At 39.0% G+C, this 21278-nt stretch overlaps 2 protein-coding genes across 3 annotated transcripts in view; one reads left to right on the top strand and one right to left on the bottom strand.

The window, feature by feature from the left end:
• Positions 1 to 620: 620 nt before the first annotated feature.
• On the bottom strand, positions 621 to 5101 carry exosc2 (exosome component 2). Its single transcript, XM_059358107.1, has 9 exons — positions 4706 to 5101; positions 3529 to 3630; positions 3402 to 3447; positions 3169 to 3258; positions 2956 to 3021; positions 2791 to 2859; positions 2224 to 2400; positions 1863 to 1991; positions 621 to 1094 (listed from the first exon to the last, which is right to left on the bottom strand). The coding sequence occupies exons 1-9, from the start codon at positions 4825 to 4827 to the stop codon at positions 1014 to 1016; spliced, it is 882 nt and encodes a 293-aa protein (XP_059214090.1). The 5' UTR covers positions 4828 to 5101; the 3' UTR covers positions 621 to 1013.
• Positions 5102 to 6536: 1435 nt separating this feature from the next.
• Positions 6537 to 21278, top strand: part of ric1 (RIC1 homolog, RAB6A GEF complex partner 1) — a 35469-nt gene continuing 20727 nt past the window's right edge. For both annotated transcript variants that reach the window (XM_059357414.1, XM_059357413.1), the window contains exons 1-2: positions 6537 to 7114; positions 12327 to 12434. In XM_059357414.1, the coding sequence (XP_059213397.1) occupies positions 6974 to 7114; positions 12327 to 12434 (249 nt within the window). In that variant the 5' untranslated portion in view covers positions 6537 to 6973. The remainder of the gene's footprint in view (positions 7115 to 12326; positions 12435 to 21278) is intronic.

Here is a 21278-nt window from a genome sequence, read left to right as displayed (position 1 = left end):
TTCCCCCCAAACACGGGGCCCCTTGAGCCCACTAGATCTCAGTATAATTTATTACTATGCATCAAAGCCTTAACTGTATCATAATGTAGCATATTATACTATGTTAATACATTACATTGACTCTTGCATCATATTAATACAGATAAACACTAAGTGCCCCTACTTAATCACACAAATATATATATACACACACACATATATATATATATTATTTATATTTATATCTATACAAGTCTGGTGGTGTGATCTGTTTACATAGCTCTGTTGACTCTGCTGCTTTATTAGTTTTATCAGCACCACTGACTTCACCATGCCATTTTGTCTCTGAATACTCCTGTATAGTTTCTATTTTTATTCTATTCTTATTTTAGTTAATTTAGTGCATCTCTTGTTATTGATTTTTTTGTTACTTTCTATACTTAGCTGCATCTATTTCTGTTGTAACGCTGCAACAACTGAATTTCCCAGCAGGGGATCAATAAAAGGTACATCTTATCTTCAAACCCTTTTAACTTAATATAATTTACTGTCTTCAAAACATAAACATTTTAAAGATTAACTGTAATTTATGCACCTTACTGTTATTGCTAATAAGAAAAAATTACACACATACATTGATCCATTATGAAGACATGTTTTCCTTTGTTTCTTAATTATTCAGCAAAACACATAACACTGAGAAGTACTGAAACTTATAGAAAATGTATTGCATACAACAGTTTTTTTATACAAAACCACAAATTATCAAAAGTGTTCCACTATACCTCTGTAAAATGTAAGAACAGCTGCTCAACAACTGAATGCTGCAGCCTGCAAAATACCCATCATTTCCATAAGCAGTCAAACAATAATAATCAATTTTGATACATAAAAGACATGTGGAGCTGTTTAACTGCACAACAGGATAAGACTGGTTCTTTGAAAAAGGCCAGTTTAGTCAGATAGGAGGTGTGAAATAGCTGCTTGATTTGATCTGAGTTTTGTTACAAGATTATAGTTGGGATAGGTGCTCTTTAACCTTCCTGTTCCAACAGCTTCTGTTGTGTCAACATTACAATCTCTTCCATCACTTCTGGTTTCAAGATGTCCTTGACCTACAGAAAGAGAACAGCAAGAAGTAAAGAGTTATAAATCAGTTGCACTGAAGAAACATCACATGGATCCTGGTGAACACCATTTACAAGGTAGAGGCTTCGTTAACTAAATCTAACAAGAGAATCACCAGTAAAAAAAAAATCTGCAGAATGATGCATAACGTGTGCAATTCCTTCAGTTATCTTAACATAAACAGTAAACACATTGTGCTTGGGTGTTTTTGGTTACTAAGACAAATTCTAAAACAGTCTTTAGCAATAATGTCCACTTCAGTGTACTATGAGTAGTTACTTGAGACTGCTCAGAAATCCATAGAACAACTGGGTTAGTCTTGGCCAGCTAGGTTATAAGCAGGAGGGAAAACTTTGCAAACTAATGTCTACTTCAATAAACCAAAATGAAGTGTTGTCAGTGTAATATGTGCCACGTAAATGTTTTTACAACAATATGGTGATAACACATGAGCTAACGTAATATTTATGAGAAGCATTAGTGATTAAGTCATCAGTTCCCCGCCCAAAAGAGTAATGAAATGTGTTCCGCACTGCTTTAGAACAGCTAAGTTGAGAAGTGCAATGAGTTGTTGCTGTAGGTTTCCAATATGGCCACCAGATGGCACAATTCATAATGGAAATGTCCACTTTTTATTGTCATTGCTTTACATATGAATGAGAGCAAGCATAATTATAAAACAATCACATACTGTTTATATCTGAGATAATTGACTTTTCATAACAGTGCATCCCATTTTTTTCATTGCTTCTTACCTGGTGATGAACTGAAGATTCATAGCAATAGAGAACACTGGTGTCAAACAAAAGGACCTTGTGTGCAGCCAAAGCCAATAGGCAGTTTCTCAACCGTGAAATCACCTCCCGATCTGACAGACAAACAGGCTGAAAGGGCAGAGAGAAGAGATGCACAAACAAATAGGTTCAATACATACTTGGAAATACAATTTGGATGCAGTAGATAAAAAAAATCCCCCCTAAAAAACAAGCATCTCCCTTTGCAGATTGTTCACCTATTATACTGTAAGGGTATCCAAACAAGACTAGATTAACTTCTTGATTTAAATCCATTCGATATATTGACTAGTAACCCGATGAAATACTGTTCTGTTCCCACCTCTAGGCTGGTATAGAAGCCCCCAGCCTCCTCCTGCTGTTGTTCCGGTGTTGGATACAACCACACAAAGCCGTTATTCCCGAGGATGATGGATGCACCACATGGCAGGTTGTGGAAATGTGTTTTCTGTCTCTTGATCAGAGAAGGAGAAAGCTGCACTAGCACTCCTTGACCCAACTGATTGTCAGAGAAAATAGAAATGGAACAGATATTCGATCAAATTAGGAAAGAAGAAAAGTATTACCAACTTATTTTAGCAACAAAGTTACATTTTATAGTACAAAAATGCTATTTGTAATTTGTACTGGTATATATTAGATGCTAGACTAGTGACATTGTTGAAAATGAGAGGTTTAAAATGTGCATCATTTGGGAATTCTAAAAGTTTCCAAAGTTTGCAAGCCACAACAGTGAAAGCACTATCCACCCACGAGTATGCCCTGGCCCTTTGTTTACCTTCTGATTTGTTTGATTGAACCACAAACAGTGAGTCATAGAGTAAACTGAGACATTTTTTTCGGGGGGGGGGGGGGGGGGGTATCATCATAGCTGTACTGCATAACTTACTTTTCCATACTTTAAACTACGGGTGTGCAGGGATAGGGCTCCATCTGAGAAGACAGACTGAACCTCAGCCTGAAAGCAAAAGGAAATGGCAACAAGATAAATATAAATGAGTAACAGTATAATAAAAAGGAGCAGCCAATGGAAGATTAGAACAAACTGAGTTACACTGATGAGATCGCCTTCATGAAGGTATTCTCTCATGGTGAGCTCATCTTCTGCTGACCGTCGCCTCTGAAAAATGAAAATTAAATGAAGATTTTAACCGGTAAATAAAAGTTGTTTCCTGTCCAAACCCATTTCCCTATCCCATGCTAGTTCTACTAACAGTGTAATACACAGAACACTTATTACAGAGGATCACATTTTCTTGTATCTCACCAGCTCTCCTCCAGGCAGATTTACTGCAGACAACAAGAGGACAGAATCCAGCCGGGAGTTGGTTTCCACCTTCCAACGTTTTTGTTGCACCTTAACATATCACAAAAACACACATACTTGAAACAAGCATCAACTTACAAGCCAAAATGGCTACACAAATGTATTTTTAGGATAAATTTAAAATATCAGACATCACCTAAACAGTATGAAGAAATGTGGTGGCAGTGCCTTACCTCTGTGATCCTGCCAACAACCACATCTCCAACCTCACCATTGAACCTGAAATAACATACAGCAAAATTATAATTACATAGTTTCTGCTTGACTGAAAATGCTTAACGTCTCAACTGAATACCTTACCTGGTCTTAAGCGGTCTGACACAGATCAGCTTATCTACTCTCTGCACCTCTCCAGCAACTGAAGCTGTCAGGTTGTCTTCATCAATGTAAGTACCATGTCCCCTGAGGATGAAAGGTGTAGAGCAATGAATTAGTTATACAGCCAAACAGGAATATGCTGAAGAAAAAGCTGAGTTAGCTATGACCTCCTTTCTATTATTAGTATATATTTTTTATGTCTGTATTGCAGTTATTGGTGGTTCAATTATCCATCATGGATAATATCTGTAAAAATGAGCAGGTGTATATAGGATTTCTATACCTTTTCCAAAGTCCAATTCAAGCACTTTTCATGCATTTTCAGGGGCGCTTTTTAGGGTTTTCCAGAATTTTACAGCTGTGTTAAATTAAATATAGGTTTTCTATATAGTACATACAGTATCCCAATTATGTCACTTGTTTATCACAATCAATTTGATGTTATTGTGCTGCAAAACAACCAAAATATGTTTTGTGACAGCATTCCACAGAAGGGTGACATATAATAAAAAGTCATGCTTATAATATATCACCTGTTTGTAAGTAGACTTGGAATCCTTAAAACTTAAATGAGCGAGCAGCTGTTGTCAAGGACTTCCAAAACCCATAGGCACCAAAAGCAATATTAGTTTTATTTGCTTTGTTCATGTTTGAATATTGTTTCATTTTTATTTATCACCAATTATTTGTTGTTGTTTTTTTACTCTTGGGCTCCTATAACAAGGACATGTCCCTGATTTGATATCATAAAATGTATTTCGTTTTATCTTCCTGTTCAGAGTCCCTATCACAATTGAACACAGATAGATATATGATATTGTATATCAGACATAAATGGTGGGAGGATTTCCTGTGATAACTGTTGACGGGAGACCAGGTCTAAATCTTTCATAAATTACACTTTTATGCAATCAACAGAAGCTTCATATCCATGAAATTAGCAAAATCTTTTTAGGGGAGCACCGGAAAGCTAGTCAAGCCTGCATAATGATGACAATGATGATTATGGTGATAATGGTCACATCAAACCTACATTAATTTACCAAAGTAATCACAAGAACATCAAGCTTCTTTCAGTTGATTTCCCTCCATGACAACATGGTGTGGCCATGACACACAGCGGCCGATCACACTACCGGTGCACCAACCAAATGCCTACCTCATGAAGCCGGTGTCTGAAGTGATAACATCGCCAGGGACGACCAGATCTTTTCGGTCAAAAGCAGAAGCTGATAGCGACACTGGCTTTTGAATAGTTGGTAATCTCATGTCAGCAGCCATGCTTCTTCTTTTGCTTTTTCTTCTTCTTTTTCCCCTCTCTAGCAGTTAGCAAACAACTGTGCCCGTTATAGCGCCACCTACCGAAGCGAGTCTAAAAGTTTCTACCTAACGTTACTAATAGTTTTAAAACAGCTTAATAATTCCTGGAAGATGTAACAAATTGAAAATACTGTATATCTGTAACTTTAGCATTCATTAGCCAGCCTGACCATGAGATGGACTTGCTCGACCAATAACTTTGGCTAGACTAGAAAACAAACATATTCTTCTTCTACGTTACGTTTTTTCTTCTGCTCTCTCCACTTGTTCGTCCTATAGTGACGTCATGCGTTACCGCCACCTCCCTGCTGCTCCGAAATGTGTACCACACATTCATTTCTAGTATCATATTATAAATATTTCTCTTATAAGTATAGTCTATAAAAAGCACAGATGACTAACAATGACAATTATAATAACAAATAAAATAAAAAGTTTTAAACCACACAAAAAGTGAAAAGAAATTAAAGGACATGCATGGTCTGAATGATTAAGTAGCCTACGTGCAGTACATATACTGTGTTTATAGCCTATGTGATTTGTATTGACCGTGACAATACATAATATAACATAAGTGCATTTAAAAAAAAGAGATATTTAAATGGAGCAGTGGATGTTTTGATAGCAGGGGTTTGATAGTGACTGATTTAACTGTCACTAACAGAGTGATGGCCTGCGGGAAAAACATATATTTTACATTGTGTATTTTGTGTGGTTTTCTTTTAGTGTAAATTTTCAAAATGTATTGTAAATTAAAAATGTGTTATTAATGAAATTGTCACTCTGTTAAAATAATCGCCTAACTCATTTTTAAAGTTTTGCAGGAAACACAAAAAACTTCACCAAGTGTAACATATGACATGTATTGATCATTTCACTCAAAAAGGATGTAACAAAGGATGGCTATTGGCATAGTAATAACATAATGTGTAAATTATGTAACTTAAGAGAAATAAATGCCTTTGTGTCTTAAGCAAGATATGGTAACACTTTATTTTGAAGGTGTCTACATAAGAGTCACACAAGCCTGTCAGAAACATGACATGACAAGTATCATGAGCATTAATGTTACTTCAAAGTGTCATTAATGTTCATGACACACACCCATGTCATGTTTATGACACGCTCATGTCACTCTTATGTGGAAACCTTCAAAATAAAGTGTTACCATATCTTGCTTAAGTCACAAAGGCATGTTTAAAAAATTGCCTAAGTCACATTTTATTTTGACGTAGGCACAATAAATCCGCTTAAGTCACACACTTGACATAGGCCATTATCTTAAAGGGGTAAAATCAGATGATCTGATCAACTGAGCATGTAGGCGATTTTACCATAGGTGGCCGGCGTCATGAGGAGATGATTTGGGCAAAAAAAACAAACCCAATTTTGACAAAAAATTACTTAGGCGATTATTTAAATGTGACGGAATGATAGGCTTTTTTGATAGACTTTTCCCGGCTTTGTTTTTGCAGATATTTTATTTTTACACCACCAGGTGTCAGAGTCGAGCCACGTTGCCTTCAACGCCACCGCGTTTGAACCGTGGTTTCACATAACGGAGTGCTGACGTCAGATGTCAACACCACGCAGACGTCTCCGTCCTGGCCAATCAGCGCAGAGCCACACAGACTCTTGTAAAGATGGCGACGGTGAGGCACAGAGGAGTGAAAACTAGATGCTTTACCGTTATTAAACACCGCTGGTCAAGGCACCGTGAGAATTGACACGGCAGCGGGAGCGAAACTTAATCGACCCAATTGTCAGCAGCCGCTAGCTGTTTGGTGCTGGGTTGTGTTATGCGGGTCTGGAAGGTTCTGGTTTCAGTTAATCGTTGCCTTGGATAGCTCATTAGCTTCAAGTTGAATGCTAGCCCAGGGCTAGCCGTGTAGCTCCATCGGCTGTTGGGAGCTCTCCGCACGGCATTCATGGATTGATTGGCCGATCAGTGTGAACGCTGGACTCTATGTACCTATTCAAAGTTTTTATTGTAACACAAACAGCGCCAATGACTCGCTTGGATTAAAAACACTTTTTAGAGGAATACGGGGCACAGACGATCTGGCATTGCGACACTGTTTGGAGTGTCGAGGCGGAGTTTGCCGTCATGTATTTTCTAACCGGCTGGCCCCGGAGGCTGCTTTGTCCGCTGAGGAGTGAAGAGGAGCCCTTCCACATCCAGCCCAGCTCCCAGAGGTTTTACTTCGCCGTGCTGTCGGAGACGCAGCTCAGCATCTGGTTTAGTCGGGTAAGTGAAGTCAAGCAGCCTGCAGCTTCGCTTCACTCACACTCATGAGCTCAGCTGTCCCGACAAAAACAAAGCCTGCGGAGCGACTTTCATTTTAGCTATCTTGACCATATCGCGCACAGTATTCGCGATTACCCCTGCTTCTACAGCTCGTCATTTTATTTTTAAAACAGTTTTGCTCTACTGCGTGGCAATCTGGCTGCATGCCCTTCACATTTATTAAAATGATCGTTAATAAACATGGAAAGCAACAATGGTGGCATAAGTGTCGAGCGACCAAGATGTATTAACCTGAATGTGTTGGTAAATGGTGCCAGCTAAACACCTATTACATAAATGACAGGTGACAATACGCATCATATCAGTGTGAGTATATCCGTATACGTGTGCGATACACAAAGTTGTGTCTGAATGGCGTTTCACGTGCGTCGTTCCTCCCATTTACTACCTCATTCATGACAAAGGCTTGGTGGCATTTCATTATCTTAGCCGCAGGAAGTGAAGATTCACCTGATGAATGCCTTATGTCAGACAGAGGAAATGCAATCTGATTCTATCACTGGTAAATCAAGTACCTTTAGGTATTTTTTAATCACCCTCTCTGTTTTTTCGAGTTCAAAGTTTAAATCCCAATCAGCAAGGGATTTTCAACAGTGTTCAAAACAAACCCTCACTGACAGCACAGGGATATGTAAACTGGTTAAGTATCTATTGGACATGCTGTACTTTTGGTGAAAATATCTATTTTTATCACCCTGTCTCAAAAGGCTCCTGAAGTTCAAAGTTTACCTGATTATCAGCATGGGATTTCCAATAGTGTTCAAAACAAGTACTCACTGACTGCGGTATGTTCTGTCAAGCAACAGCTCAACACTAAGTCAAGATCTTTTATAAGACCAATGTTAAATGATTATATAAACAAATGTATGAGCACATCATTTTATCGCTTTATTTTCAGTTTTTCTTCCACTACAGCACAAAAACACAATGTCATCCTGACTTGGAAAACAAAGTTGCATTTCAATAACATCTTGTGCACTGATAGGTATATATTTTCTCTAAAGGCCTCTATCTGAAGGCCAATTTTGGCTTGCTGTCTTTATCTATTTATTGTGACGGCCTTTTCAACAAGAGTATCATAACTTTTTACAGATAATCTGGAGCCAAGGCCTTTATCAGTGGGATGTATGTCAAGACTTCATAAAACAGTTTCCCCCTACTAAATCTTGAAGCCTTATAAACACTGTCACGTCCGAAACAACCTGCTAAATTGATTCCAATATGGCCCCTGACGAAGCTGGTGTAGAACCAAGAGACCTGTGATGTTAGGTGCAGTGTAGTGTCATAAATAAGTCATCCATGCGAGCTGACCACGATCCTTGTGTGAGGAGAGAGGTGATATTTAAACTATGACTTGGGAGAAAAAAAACTACACAGTTAGACAGCAATAGTGGAAGCCAGTAGTCAGTCAAAGAAATGGATGCTTTACTTGCTATTTTTCTCTCTCAAGAGAATCATGCAAATATTTCTAAGAAAAGCTAGGTGAATGCCGGGGAGAGATGTAAGAGGAAACATTATTATCCAGAACAATTAAACAAATTGTTAGCGAGTTGACAAAAACTTTAAAAAGTAATGAAAAGAGGTATTTGCTGTCAGTTTAGCTGTCATACCTTTTGTTACCAGGAACCTAGACAAATAATCAACTTTCAGTTTTGTTGAAAAGCAGAATGGCTCATGAAATGTTTGGTGATTTCCAATTTAATACTGTTTCCAGTGCCAGAAATTCAAAGTATAGCCCTGTACTGCTGTGAGCCCTGTGAACTGTACAGTCCCATTCTCATCCTCAGATCCTGCCATGCTGATGGAGATGAGATCTTTGATTTGATAACATACAGTTGAGCACATTGTTTATAGCAGTCTGCGTTCCACACAGCTTGTATATTATTGAGGTGTAGCAACAATGGATCAGGGTCACTGTTTGTATCCTGAGACCCACACAGGATGTGACCATGTTTTCCTTCCCCTCTTTCTTAAGAACTTTGCCTGCTTATGAGTATCAATGGGGCGTCCAGGAAAAGGATCGTGTCAGGAATGTCGATGGGAGCTACTCCTTCCTCTTGACACGCACCTTTCACATCTGTTCGATCCATTATCAAATATCAGTGCGCTATCCAGCTCACATCCACACACAGGGATGCAGTGGAGGGTTAGGGTAACAAGATTTTCAAATGACATTCATATAAATAAATAGCATGTTTGCAGCATGTTTCCCTTCATTAACACTGAATCATGTTTCTCAGGTTATTGAGGTGAATCAAGGTGACTGTAAATCTGCTTTTTGTGCTCCGGTTGTTGTCAGCCACCATGTTGCCACCAGGACAATTCCCTTTAATCCCATCTATCCTCGACCTCGGTCAGTGTAGCCTGACCCTTGCTAACTCAGTCTACGTGCTATCACTTAATCCGTGTAGCACAGTAGCTTAGCCTTGTAGTCTTTCTGTTCCGTCGCCCTGCCACAGCTGTGTGGGAGATCAGGATGTCTAGGAATAGAGAGAGAGAGAAATGGAGTTTGTTGGTGTGGTGACACTGTTATGCAATAGTAGCACCAAAGTTGGCTCTGGCTGCCGGCGAAAATTGGCAACATTATGTGTGTGTGTGCCTGTATGGTTGTGCACATAGTCCTGTGTGTAATTATTTACGCTCTCCTGGGATTTCTTCAGTTACACCAACTGACTGCATGTAATTGTGGTGGAGCATGGGAAATGGCAATGCAGGAGAAATACAGGAGCTCGAGCCACTGCAGCCCTATAAACTATTTCAGCTTGAGCTCAGTTAAAGTAATGTATACTGGGTTTTTTTGTTTGTTTGTTTTTCCCGGAATTTCGTCACATAAACTCAGCTCCTTCAGTGTTTTTTTGTTGGCAGATCTTCCTGTGTGTTAGTGGGGAATACACCTGGCTATCTGTAGGCTTTGGGTGATGCAGTGAATGACCTTTCAAACCTAAACAATATCTTGAAAAGTGCAATAACTAATTGATGGATGATTTGACATTAACATTAATGAACAAGAGTATTTTACTATTTCTTTTGACCTTTATCTTTAATGAAGATGAAGCTTAATTAATTTGTGTTGCAGCGACTGATCCAAACATACTTACTGTCAGCAAGTAGTTTTGAATTTCAATAGATTAATTGTAGAAATGATGACAAAAGGAATGACTAACACAATTGAGGGATTGTAAATGTGTTCTAGGTGGAAGTCAGTGGCCAAAGAAGCAAAAACAAATTTTGGTACATAGAACCATTGTTGCAGCTGCAGATATGAATGCTTTTGTAGTGTGTAATCCATAACTAAACACATTATCTGAATTACTTTTTGTACCAGAAGACCTTATGTAAATGTTTAAGCCAACCAAAAACATAAATACATTTGTGTATGTGAATCAAAACAGTTTATGCAGAATTTACCAGATGTAGGCCTCAAATTAGTGGTAAACATCTGGATTTTAACCTCATTGCCATTGTTTCATTTGATATCCAGTGCACTGCAATGCAAAGGCAAAAAATGTGTTAATATCTTGATCTGGATCTGGATAAAAGCTGCAATTATTAACATGGAGAGAGGTTTCTCTTTTGGTTTCCAATTGAGAAAGCTTCACCAGTGTAGGTATCATCTGCATTATTAAGATTTAATGCTAAGAAAGGGACACTATCGGATCAAAATACTTCAATCCTGCTCTCTAATTACGGAGGCTGGGTACGAGGTGTAATGTTGCATAGCTGGAATTACATGAGATCTTACCCTGCTTTTGTTACCTGACCATAGGCGTTCAGTGTACAGTGTTTGTCCTGCAGTTGTACATGTCTGAAAACTCTTTTTCATTACACTTACAGTATGACTCTTCTTCAGTAATAATCTGGCCTATTAAAATTGCATTAAGTAAAACTATACAAGTGCATGACAAGAATGAACTATAGATGATCTGCAGGGGGTTTCCACTGGTTGTTAAATAATGCCAGTAACTCAAGAAAAAGGCTTTAGCATGTGTTGAGGTTTCTGTTGTTCAGAAACTGGCTTCGGTACAGGAGCTCCTCTTCAACAGCTGTTTTAACACCTGCTGACATTCATGTTCGTTGCACATTTATTAATCATAAGTCACTCGATAATTGTTATTTGATACCAGATAAAAAATACCATAATTGTTTGTGGTGTTATATTAGGGGATTGCAATGAGCTGGTAATGATGATATCAGGGGTAGAGGCAAATTAAGGGCAGCTCCCTCGGGCAAGTCTGTCTGTGCACGTCCTCTGTTTTGCATGGTATAAACAACAGCTTAGACATGCTTTTATTTGGTGAGCTGGAAGACATTTTCCAAAATAAAAGAGCCTCACAAGGTATTCGTAATAGTTCAGCAACAGTCAGTCTTAGCTTGGGATGGGAATAATTAATCAATGATTGATTAATGGTCGTTAAGAATTTGGTCGATTATGTGGAATTTTTAATAGATCGTTGTATTTTTCTAATTCTTATCTCTCAGTACTCACTGAACTGAAATATGACGAAGCTTTCAGTTGCGGCCATACGTGAAAAAGCGGATGAGCTGAGAATTAAGTTGGATAAAGCTAAAGTTTGCAAACTGAAAATTGCAATAACAATTTTAAAACACACAGAAAGACGAGAGTATTAATTTGAGCAAAACTAGCTTACTGTATCAAACCTTGCTAGCATGTAGTAGGTTCAATTGTATCCAAAAAACACTCAAATATGCAAGATTACTGTCCAAACTAACCTCGTGCCTCTTCGGGGGGTGCTAAAACATAAAACATTGAACTCCTTGACATTATCTTTAAAGTATCACCTTACTTGAGTTTTACTCGGGTTTTACTTGGGTTTTAAGATCGACAGGAAGTCTCTTTTCATCCTTTCAAAATAAAAATGTCCGTTATCAAAACAGGATTATATGATCATTAAAGTTAGAGATGCAGTTTTCTTCCAAATGCCCATCCCTAGTTATAACAGTCAATGACTACTAACCAGCGTTGGAAAAAGTAATCTTGCTTTCTAAATGTTTAAAATATGATTCAGATGAATAGATTTTATGTTCATGTTTTGTTTTTTTGGGTCATCATATGTGGCTGCCAGACGTCTGTAACCTGCAGCATGTTTAAAGTGCTAATTTTCTCTACCATATCCCTTCTCCCCACCCACAGCCCAGTGTTTTGATAGTCAGCTATATCGAGTCTGCAAAGGCGGCTGCCCAGTTTGGCTTCTACCAGAAGGCAGAATGGAAACCAGACGACTCCATGATAGCTGTGGCGGTAAGTACAGCACTCCACCATATCATCTCATAATTGCAGTTCGATGTACGCACTCTGTCTCTTAAATGCAAAACACTGCTTTCATTACCTGTATACTACAGAAATGATATACTCGTGACTGGAGATTTAAAATAGAGTCCAACTTTGTTATATCATTGTTCACTCCACAAAGGCAGCCACATATACTGCAAAATACAATCCTCAAACGTTACAAATCAATAGAAATTCAACATTATGTAATGATTAAGCCATAAGAAGTCAATAACAATATTGTTATGTTTAATTTAATTGTAATGCGGATGTTACTCTGACACTAAGCTAACGGCCGGTCATGTGCTATGGTCGACTGTCACGTCTAATCACATCTTATTCTCTTCCTCTCTGAGTCTCTCCACTGTGTTACCTGTTTGGTTTTGTTTCTACTTTTTCTCACAGTAATTTCCTCTCCTATCTCTGTGTCACTACTTCGATTGAACTTCCTTGTAGCTGCAGTGCACCACAGTAGAATGAGCAGGACAAATGCTGGAAAGAGAAAAATAAAAGTGCGCAAGTTTGTCCTATTTTTGCTGTTATGCAGAGCTCCAGATACGAGGACGGTATTCCCGTGGCAATGAGAGTGGAACTGAAACACGCTCCCTGAGCTCTCTACACCATGTTGCAATTTCACTTTCAATCACACAGACTTCCATTGCAGTGAGCAACGATGTGACACTAGTGTGGCGTTACAATTTCTAGGTACTACAAAATAACTGTAAAGGCAATTGAGTAAATGTTGGCCTTAGGAGCTGACTATTCATAAACACTAGGTAAACTTGACATCTGTTACAGCAGCGTTTTAAATTGGTTTCTTGGCATCTGCTATGTGTCTTGATTATTCAGTACATCATACAGTAGTGGTCATTGAGAGACCGTCAGAAAGTGTTTCATTATTTCACTCCAGGTTTTCTCCCTCAATCAGTATACATGTATGACTCCTGAAGCTGGACATGCTTTAACTTGCACAGTAATCACTTCAGGTGTGTACCAAGCACAAGTCAAATAACTCCATGATAGTGGTGCTGGAGTAGAGTGGCCACTTACAAAACAATTTAAGCTCTGCGTGTGATGCTTTAGGCGAATACTGCAGTTTTTCAAAGTGTACTACTGGCTGTTTAAGTGACTACCAGTTAAGGTTCAACAATGAACTCCTTCAGGCTTAAGAGCCCACAAATTGACAGACCCAAAATGACCTGGTGTAGAACTGTGACAGATTAACTTAACTTGAGGAGGGCTCGACACGCTGCTGTAGGAATAGGGAATGATGGAGGGGACTCATTGTAGCCTTTTATCCCACAGAGGAATAAGAGGATGAAAGTAAAAGTAAAAGGTGCGACGGGAACATCCTGAAATTGCCAAATGGCAGTAAATTGTCTGCAGCAGATAAATCAATAAAGGCTCAAACTGGCCTTTTACATTTTGAGATAATATTAGAGAGCTTCAGTTACACTTTGCTCCCTCTCTGAATACTTTGTGATACTTTGTCCTATGCTGAGTCAATCATCTCAGAGTGAAACAGTGTGCTTTATCTATCAAATATTTACACATAAGCTTTAATTAACTTTACTATCAAAATGGCCAGGAAACCTTTATAAGGTGGGCATCAGTCACCTTTGCCCTTAAACCCTGACCTCATACTTAACAGGTCAGGCTTCAGTGTACTCTATATTGGGAACAGATTACAGCAGTCTGAAAGGATCTAGCTATCTCAGCTCTTTTGGAGATGAAGAGGGCCTCTTTTTCTGTGTGTTTTGCCAATCAATACAAATTTACCCCAATGCTGAACCTGATGAGGGGAGGACACGCAACCTGTGTTAGCCTGTTTTCTTTCACTTTAAGTAATCATGAAATATCTCTCCATGGATCTTCCTTCCTGTCATCATAGCCCTGTCTTGTGTAAACTCTCGACAAGGACCCACAACCAAAATATATGCAAATTATCAGCCCACAAAGCTTATAAGATGTAATTTTAAAAAATCATGCTCATTTCCATGGAGATGAAATGTTCTTGCCAACATGTTTCTGTATGTAAGCCCACACAAGCTTTCTGATGTTTCCTCCACTGTCACAGCTCCATTTGGAGCATCAAATCATTGGCATTTCAGTTCCCTGACCATATCTATCACCCATGAACATCTATAACTTAAATTCAGATAGCATTGTTTATTATGAGGTGCCTGCTGTAAAATCAGCATTATTATTTTTAATAAGTTGTCGATTATTACGCCTTTTTTCTGTCTTTTCTGCACAGCAAAGACACCTACGTTGCTTCGAAGCATAAAACGCTGCTATCCATCTTATATTGTGACAGCTGCACTGACCTTGTTGTTTCCACAATTTACAGCACACATTCCATTTAGGTGGAGAGCAACACAATTTGCACATAACATGGCCCACGCGGTGGCCTTGTTTAAGAAGAGGCAGCAGGTTTTGATACCTTCAGGGAGCAGAGTGTCCCTGAAAGCAGCACAGTACATCACGGCTGGATTAATTGAGTCGCTGTTATTTATCTCCAGGATTTAATTTGAATCGTTCTCATCAAGTGTAAGCCTTGATAATGAGCCCCGTCTGTGTTGAACAAATGTCTTGATGCACACTGAGAGATTCAGAGAGGGAACAGAAGGATGCTGCACATGCCGCGGCGAACAAATAGACAAAGAAATCTGAGTAGCGGTAGGGGAATCAGATTGTGTGTTTTAAGATGTTCATGTAAACAAACAGAAAGATTATAAGGATAAGTATGTGATAGAAACACTAATTCAGCTGGTGGTCTCATGCCTTTGTTTGACAGGAAAAAAAGTTTCAGTGTACACCCAAAACAAAAGCAGCAACTCGTAGAGAAAAAAAAGCACCAAACTCTAAATTTTTTTAATATTTGGACAGCTGATCAACATACATCAACAGCTGACATTCTCTCTCTTCTTGCTACCATTACTCATGATTGTTAGCGGAGCACTCTACCACTAAGATAACCGTGTGAGGGAAGTGTCTTGTTGAGTAATCTCACACAAGGCAAGTGCCCGAGTCAGCAGATGACTCAATCAGCTTCCAAAGGCCATGTGATCATCAGCAACACGTAGGACGACTGCCAGGATGCAGAACAGAAGCAGACGGCATCAAAACAAACCGCACACACATTATAATCAACAGTGCACCCTGGATAGATGTGTTTTCTGGTGCGTGTGTGTGTGTATGTGTGCTTGCTGTTTCAATGCATACCATGTGCAGACCCTGTGAGCTGCCGGGGGTATAAAAGTGTTTGCAGTTTCAGTTTTATTGACTTGCGTTTTTATGAATGTGTCATTCTAACCAAACAACAAACGAAAACAGATCTCTAACAAGAAATACAAGTTTGGCTTGTAACTGAGAATAGAAATCCAGCCATCATTAATAACATAGCTAATTGTGGGGTTTCCTAACCAAATATTCATGCCTGTCTAATTGGTGGGATAATGGGTTACATGCAGTGCTGGGTATAATGTTGCAGGACCTGAATAATTCCCGTACAAATGTTTGTGTTCTGTGGTTGAGCAATTTCCCCATTGACAACCCATATTATTGGTTTCTTTTTATATTATTTCCATACGTGCTTGATCAGAGTTTCTCATGTGTACACATAGAGATTCAGCATGTTTGCACTGCAAAAAAGTGGTGTCTAAAAACAAGATAAAAGCACTAAATCTGAGGAAAAATATCTTGCTGCATGGACAGATAATTTCACTTGACAAGATTTCTTGAATTAAGATTGTTAAATCTAGAAATAAGCAGGTTGAACACTTAAAAAAAAAGAAATTAAGTCTTACAACAAGATAAACTATCTAACACTTCTAAATCTAAGTTTGTTTTTTTATCTTGGTAAGAACCAAATAATTTGCAGTGTGCCTTTCAAAAACAAAATATCAAATTAATTTAAGTGAGTTTGTTGCAGCCCTGTGTCCAAGAAGTTCACAAATTCAGTTTTTATTTTATGTTTCATCCAACACCTTAGCCGAGTTAAGCTAATCCTGCATCTTTTTGGGAACACTGCCAGGAAATACTGTCAAGGACACGAGAGGCTGTTTAGAAGTCAGTGTGGCTGAGAGGGGGCTGCACATGTTTCTCCCAAAACAACACCACTTGTCCTTGAAGCCATTCTGCTGAACATACTGTATCAGCTGGTGAAGGGGCTACAACAACACAGACACACAAATTTTTAAAGAGGTTTTTGAAGTAGAAGTGTGTTGAGAAATGTCTTCAAAAGTCTGGTCGGAAAAACAATGGAGACTTGTCTAATGGCCTCATGAATGCTTTAACGGCCAGTTAATGTCAATAAAGAAATGGCAGATTGATTAAGAATGGTGGGATAACTTATTGGAAAATTTTCACACAATGACCTTTTGGCCTCTACGTGTCTGTCTCTGCCCCCCTTTTTCTCAGTCCTTCCTTTCATCACAGCCTCCTACAGTGAAGCCAAAGTACACATGAATGAATGCTGTGAATGTGTCTGGGGTAGCAGTAAGTCAGGCTCGGCCCGGGTCCACCCAGCCAAACACAACAGGGAGCAGGTGGAGGGGTTAAAAATAACAGGGCACAGGCATTCACACACTTCCTGGGCTCCACAAACAGAGTTAGATTCTGACTCATGACTGGTGAAGAGAATTTCATGTTAATGAAGGAAGTACTTATGTGTGTGAAACTTTGTGTTCACACTGCACAGTTATGTGGTAAAAAGAAATTATCGACACCCACAAACTGCATGTCATGTGTCACAGAAATCCCTCTTTAATGCTAACAATGTTGCATCCCAGTTTGAGCTGCAGCTCTAATTGTAATGAAGCTTTTATACTCTCATTATTCCTTAGTCTCAGACAATTAACCCAACTTTAATCGTTTCATTAAAGCAAATCTAACATGCCCTTTGGGAGGATGTTCTGTTTTCTTGTCTTCAAGTTCGTTCCTTATGTCACTTGCATTTCCTTTCATACAGGAAATGTTTAGGGCAATAGTTCGTTGACTTTGAAGTGAAAGTCAAGTGATAGTGAGATGTACTGACAAGGGCTGCTAGTCTGCCCAGTAACTAATGATCCTATATTGAAAGTATGCGTTGTATTTTCAAACTTCTGAAAAAAACAAAAACACCTGGGTAAAAAGGAACTAGGAAGTAAACGGAATTTTAAATGTAATGTCGTAGACCAAATTTTTCATCTATCTATTAAGAAAACTGTCAAAATAGGGCTTCTGGAAAGACACCTGGAGTGAAGAAACAAACACAATTTTATACAGAAATAAGATGTAATTATTATACATAAATAATGCTTGAAATCTGTTATATTTTGCCCCCAAGAAATGACAGTGGCCTTAGTGAGGCAAAAGCAGCAGCAGAGGCTGTCCGAGCACACAGAAGGTTATGACATACAGTATGCGTCTTACATTTTAAGTCTGTGCAAATAGCCCTCTGGCAATGAAATGACTTGACTTGCTGCCTATTTTTTTATCTCAAAGAGGCCATAACATTTCTCACCCTCATTAGCATTGTAGTTTAATTAGAGGGCGAGCAAACTTGGAGAAGTCAGGGACTGCAGAACAATAAATGGCAGCATTGCCCAGGCAGTAGTCCTCGCTTCAAATACCAGCTGTTTCCCAGATGTTTGGCTGCTCACACACCCTGCAGACCTTGAGGCTAACGTAATCACCCTCATAAACCATGGCAAGGACTATCTTTAGCTGAGTGTGTGTGTGAGAGTGCAAGAGAAACGGTTTAAGCAATTGACAGAGTGCGAGGGATGTACTTTTTGTGTGGCAGAAATAAAGGAAGGATCTTCAAACAGGGGAAATACTTTATAGCATTTAGCTCTTCTTGTGTGTGTTTTGGGATCTGTCCGAGGCCAAAATGTTCCCTTTCTGTTTTTAGACTCAAGCTCAGCAGCACTCAGAAAAGTCTTTTCAACTAAGAGATTTTTGGTGACCGGGAATCTGGTGCGATTTCTCTATAGCAGACGTAGTTCCATGAACATACACATACATATTAATGGCTTGTATAAATATAAGCATTGTACAGAAATGGTTTAGGGGGAAAGAAAAAACATTTTACTGGTACTTTTGCTGATAATTAGCCATTGTTCAGCAGATAGAGGGAAGGAGCAAACTCCTCAGATTGCACAGTCAACATTTTCTGCACTATTATGTATATTTTTGTAAACAAATGCAACCTGCAGGTTCCTGTCTTATCTCTATTACGTAAACACACACAGTCAGAATATGGATGCACTATCAGTAGCCTGCATTAGCTATGCAATATACATAATATTGCTGAGTCTGCATAAGACTGTTTCAGCTCTGGATATTTTTTAAGGCTTTACTTTGTACTGGATTAGCTTTTCCTTTTGTACTGTGTCCTCTCCTTGATCACACAGAGCAGAAAAGAAATATGGTGGCAAAAAGGGGACAGAACCGGGACGCCGGTCAAGGGCCGAGGTGCCCGGGTGAAGAAATGTGCTGCCCTATGCTCCTAAGCAAGGTGTGTTCACTGGTGTGTGTAAAAGGACAGGTTAAATGCAGAGGAAAATTCACTGGTCCCTGTGTGTGTGTCTGTCTCTGTGTCTGTGTGTGAAATGAATCATATTCTAATCTTATCTACTATCCTGTGTTGTTTTTTCTGTACTATAATTTCATTTAGCAGTTAAATTTGGTTTATACAACAAGGATGAAACAGATTCAGCCATCTATTGCACATAGGTCCCCATTGACAACCATTTCTTAGCTTATTTTTAACACTGTAGGGTGAAAAGTTAATCTGATATTAAAATTTGAGCAAAAAATAAATTTTCTTAGAAGGCAACGTATTATAGCATCTTCTAGAAAATTGTACTGTAAAGCACATACAACATAAACGTTGATAAGTTGCACATCAATTTAGTTCAAGATAGCACACTTTAATATTAGACGATGTCTGTGAGGGCTCCACATTGGTCTCTGTCACCCCTGCGATAGTCTGGCGATACCCACAACACTGTGTGTGTTTGTGTTTGTGTGTGTGTGTGTCTGATTCTCTCTAGAGCTTGTTTAAACATGCAGAAAAGAGGCCTCAGTGCGCTATTACATGTTGTACAGTTTTCTGCTGACTTGCCACTTTCTCTGCGAAAACCACCGTCGCTCATTTTCGTTGCAAGCCTCAACTAGAAGTAGGTACCAGTCAGCTTTTTCTCCTTCGCTTCTATTCGTTTGTGTTTTATACAGCAGCGTTAAGTCAACCCTTTGAAGTCCTCCTCATTCAAATGCAAGCATCAAGTCGTAATAGTTGGTTTGAACAGTGCCGAAGTGCCAATGGAAGAAGAGGAAGTGTTATGTGATGAGAGCTAAAGCCCTGTCTTGATTCCTATAATTACAGTATCGTCTATTATGTGCCTCTCACATGCCAACTGTTGAGTCGGCATATGTGCTCAAGTTAGGGAAAACCAGGTTAAACCCAGGCATCATCACTTGGATATGTGTTGTGTTGGGAGTGTGTTTTGCAGAAGGGGAACTCTGACTCTGAGGCTTTGCAGTCCTTTATCTGCAGTGAAAACTGAGCTGGTCCTGGCATCACTCATCTCTTGATGCAGCCTATTTTGCAGGCTCATGAGAGTACCATCAGCCGGCTCACAAGCTGACACGAGACATAAAGAAAACTTAAAAAAAAAAATTTCCCGACACATTAAGCCATTGGATGTATTTTAACTGTGAATCTTTGTCCCTACGTGTTTATTGGGCCTTAGTTGACGAAGACCGACGTCCTGCCTCTTCCTGCATCATTATCCCTGCATGTATGAACACACCAAGATTCCTGGAGACGTGGGACGTATCTCAATTGTGGCCTTCTTTCTTTATCTCCCGTCCCTTTCATCCACAGCTTTTCACGTGTCTGACAAGATGTGTCAACCTGATCATAGTCCTGTGAAAAGATGAATGGGGGCCTGAATGCTTTCGTGTATCTCGTGTGATCAAACCGCAGATGAAAGGGGAGGAGATGTTGAGAGTGGGAGACACTGCTGAAGTTTTTGTCCCAGGTTGCCAAATAGCTTTCTCGCCCCTCCCCCTCCCATCTTTGATACTCCACTGAGATTCCCTTCCTCCTGTAATTGACATGCTTTTGAAGTACAGTAGCTGGCTAGTCACACTCACATTTCCTTTCGGAGCCCCCCTCTGGGAAAGAAGCCTTGTCTGATTGTGAATATATGGGTTCTGTGGGGGGCTCCGGGGATTAAAGACTTGACAGGACTTCAGAGTTAAGATGTGAACTCTTTTTCAATCTTATAACTGAATCTATGCAGTCTACTGACAAGATACACTATTCCTATTTCTGCAGGCTTATGCTTTGTTGCTTTTACTGATTAATTGCCTTCGTAAGTAAGCCTTCACCCAATGCTGCTGATTTTGTCAAGCTTAACTAAGCTACAATAGTCAATTGCTACTTATGCATTGTTGCCTTACTTTACTTGATACTTTCGTGTATTTTGCTCATCATCATTTCTGTACTTTTACTTACTTTGTCCACCACTGCTATTGAACTGTGGATATAAACATACAGTCATGGAAAAAAATATTAGACCATTGTTTTCTTCAAGTCATTTTCCATGGTTTTCTTTATAATAACCAAAATCATTATCAAGAAAACCATGGAAAATGGCTAGATGTCAGCTTTTTAATTAAGCTCTTATGAGCTATTTTTTTTGTTATCATTATATTTGTCTAAACAAATGTACCTTTAGTTGTACTAGGCATTAAATGAACAAGAAAGCAAGGAGAAAACAAGGGTGGTCTTGTACTTTTTTCCATATACAAAAGTGTGTG

The sequence above is a fragment of the Centropristis striata genome, chromosome 19 (genome assembly GCF_030273125.1).
Source record: "Centropristis striata isolate RG_2023a ecotype Rhode Island chromosome 19, C.striata_1.0, whole genome shotgun sequence".
In the NCBI taxonomy this organism is placed as follows: domain Eukaryota; kingdom Metazoa; phylum Chordata; class Actinopteri; order Perciformes; family Serranidae; genus Centropristis; species Centropristis striata.
This window is presented reverse-complemented; position numbering and strand designations above follow the sequence as displayed.

Bases quoted from the DNA above. Each gene is read 5' to 3' on its own strand.
- exosc2 (XM_059358107.1), bottom strand. From the start codon at position 4,827: ATGGCTGCTGACATGAGATTACCAACTATTCAAAAGCCAGTGTCGCTA. The intron at 2,860-2,955 runs GTAACTCAGTTT...TTTTGCTTTCAG, and splicing joins ATGAAGGCGATCTCATCAGT to GCTGAGGTTCAGTCTGTCTT. The intron at 1,095-1,862 runs GTAAGAAGCAAT...CTCTTTCTGTAG, and splicing joins AATCTTCAGTTCATCACCAG to GTCAAGGACATCTTGAAACC.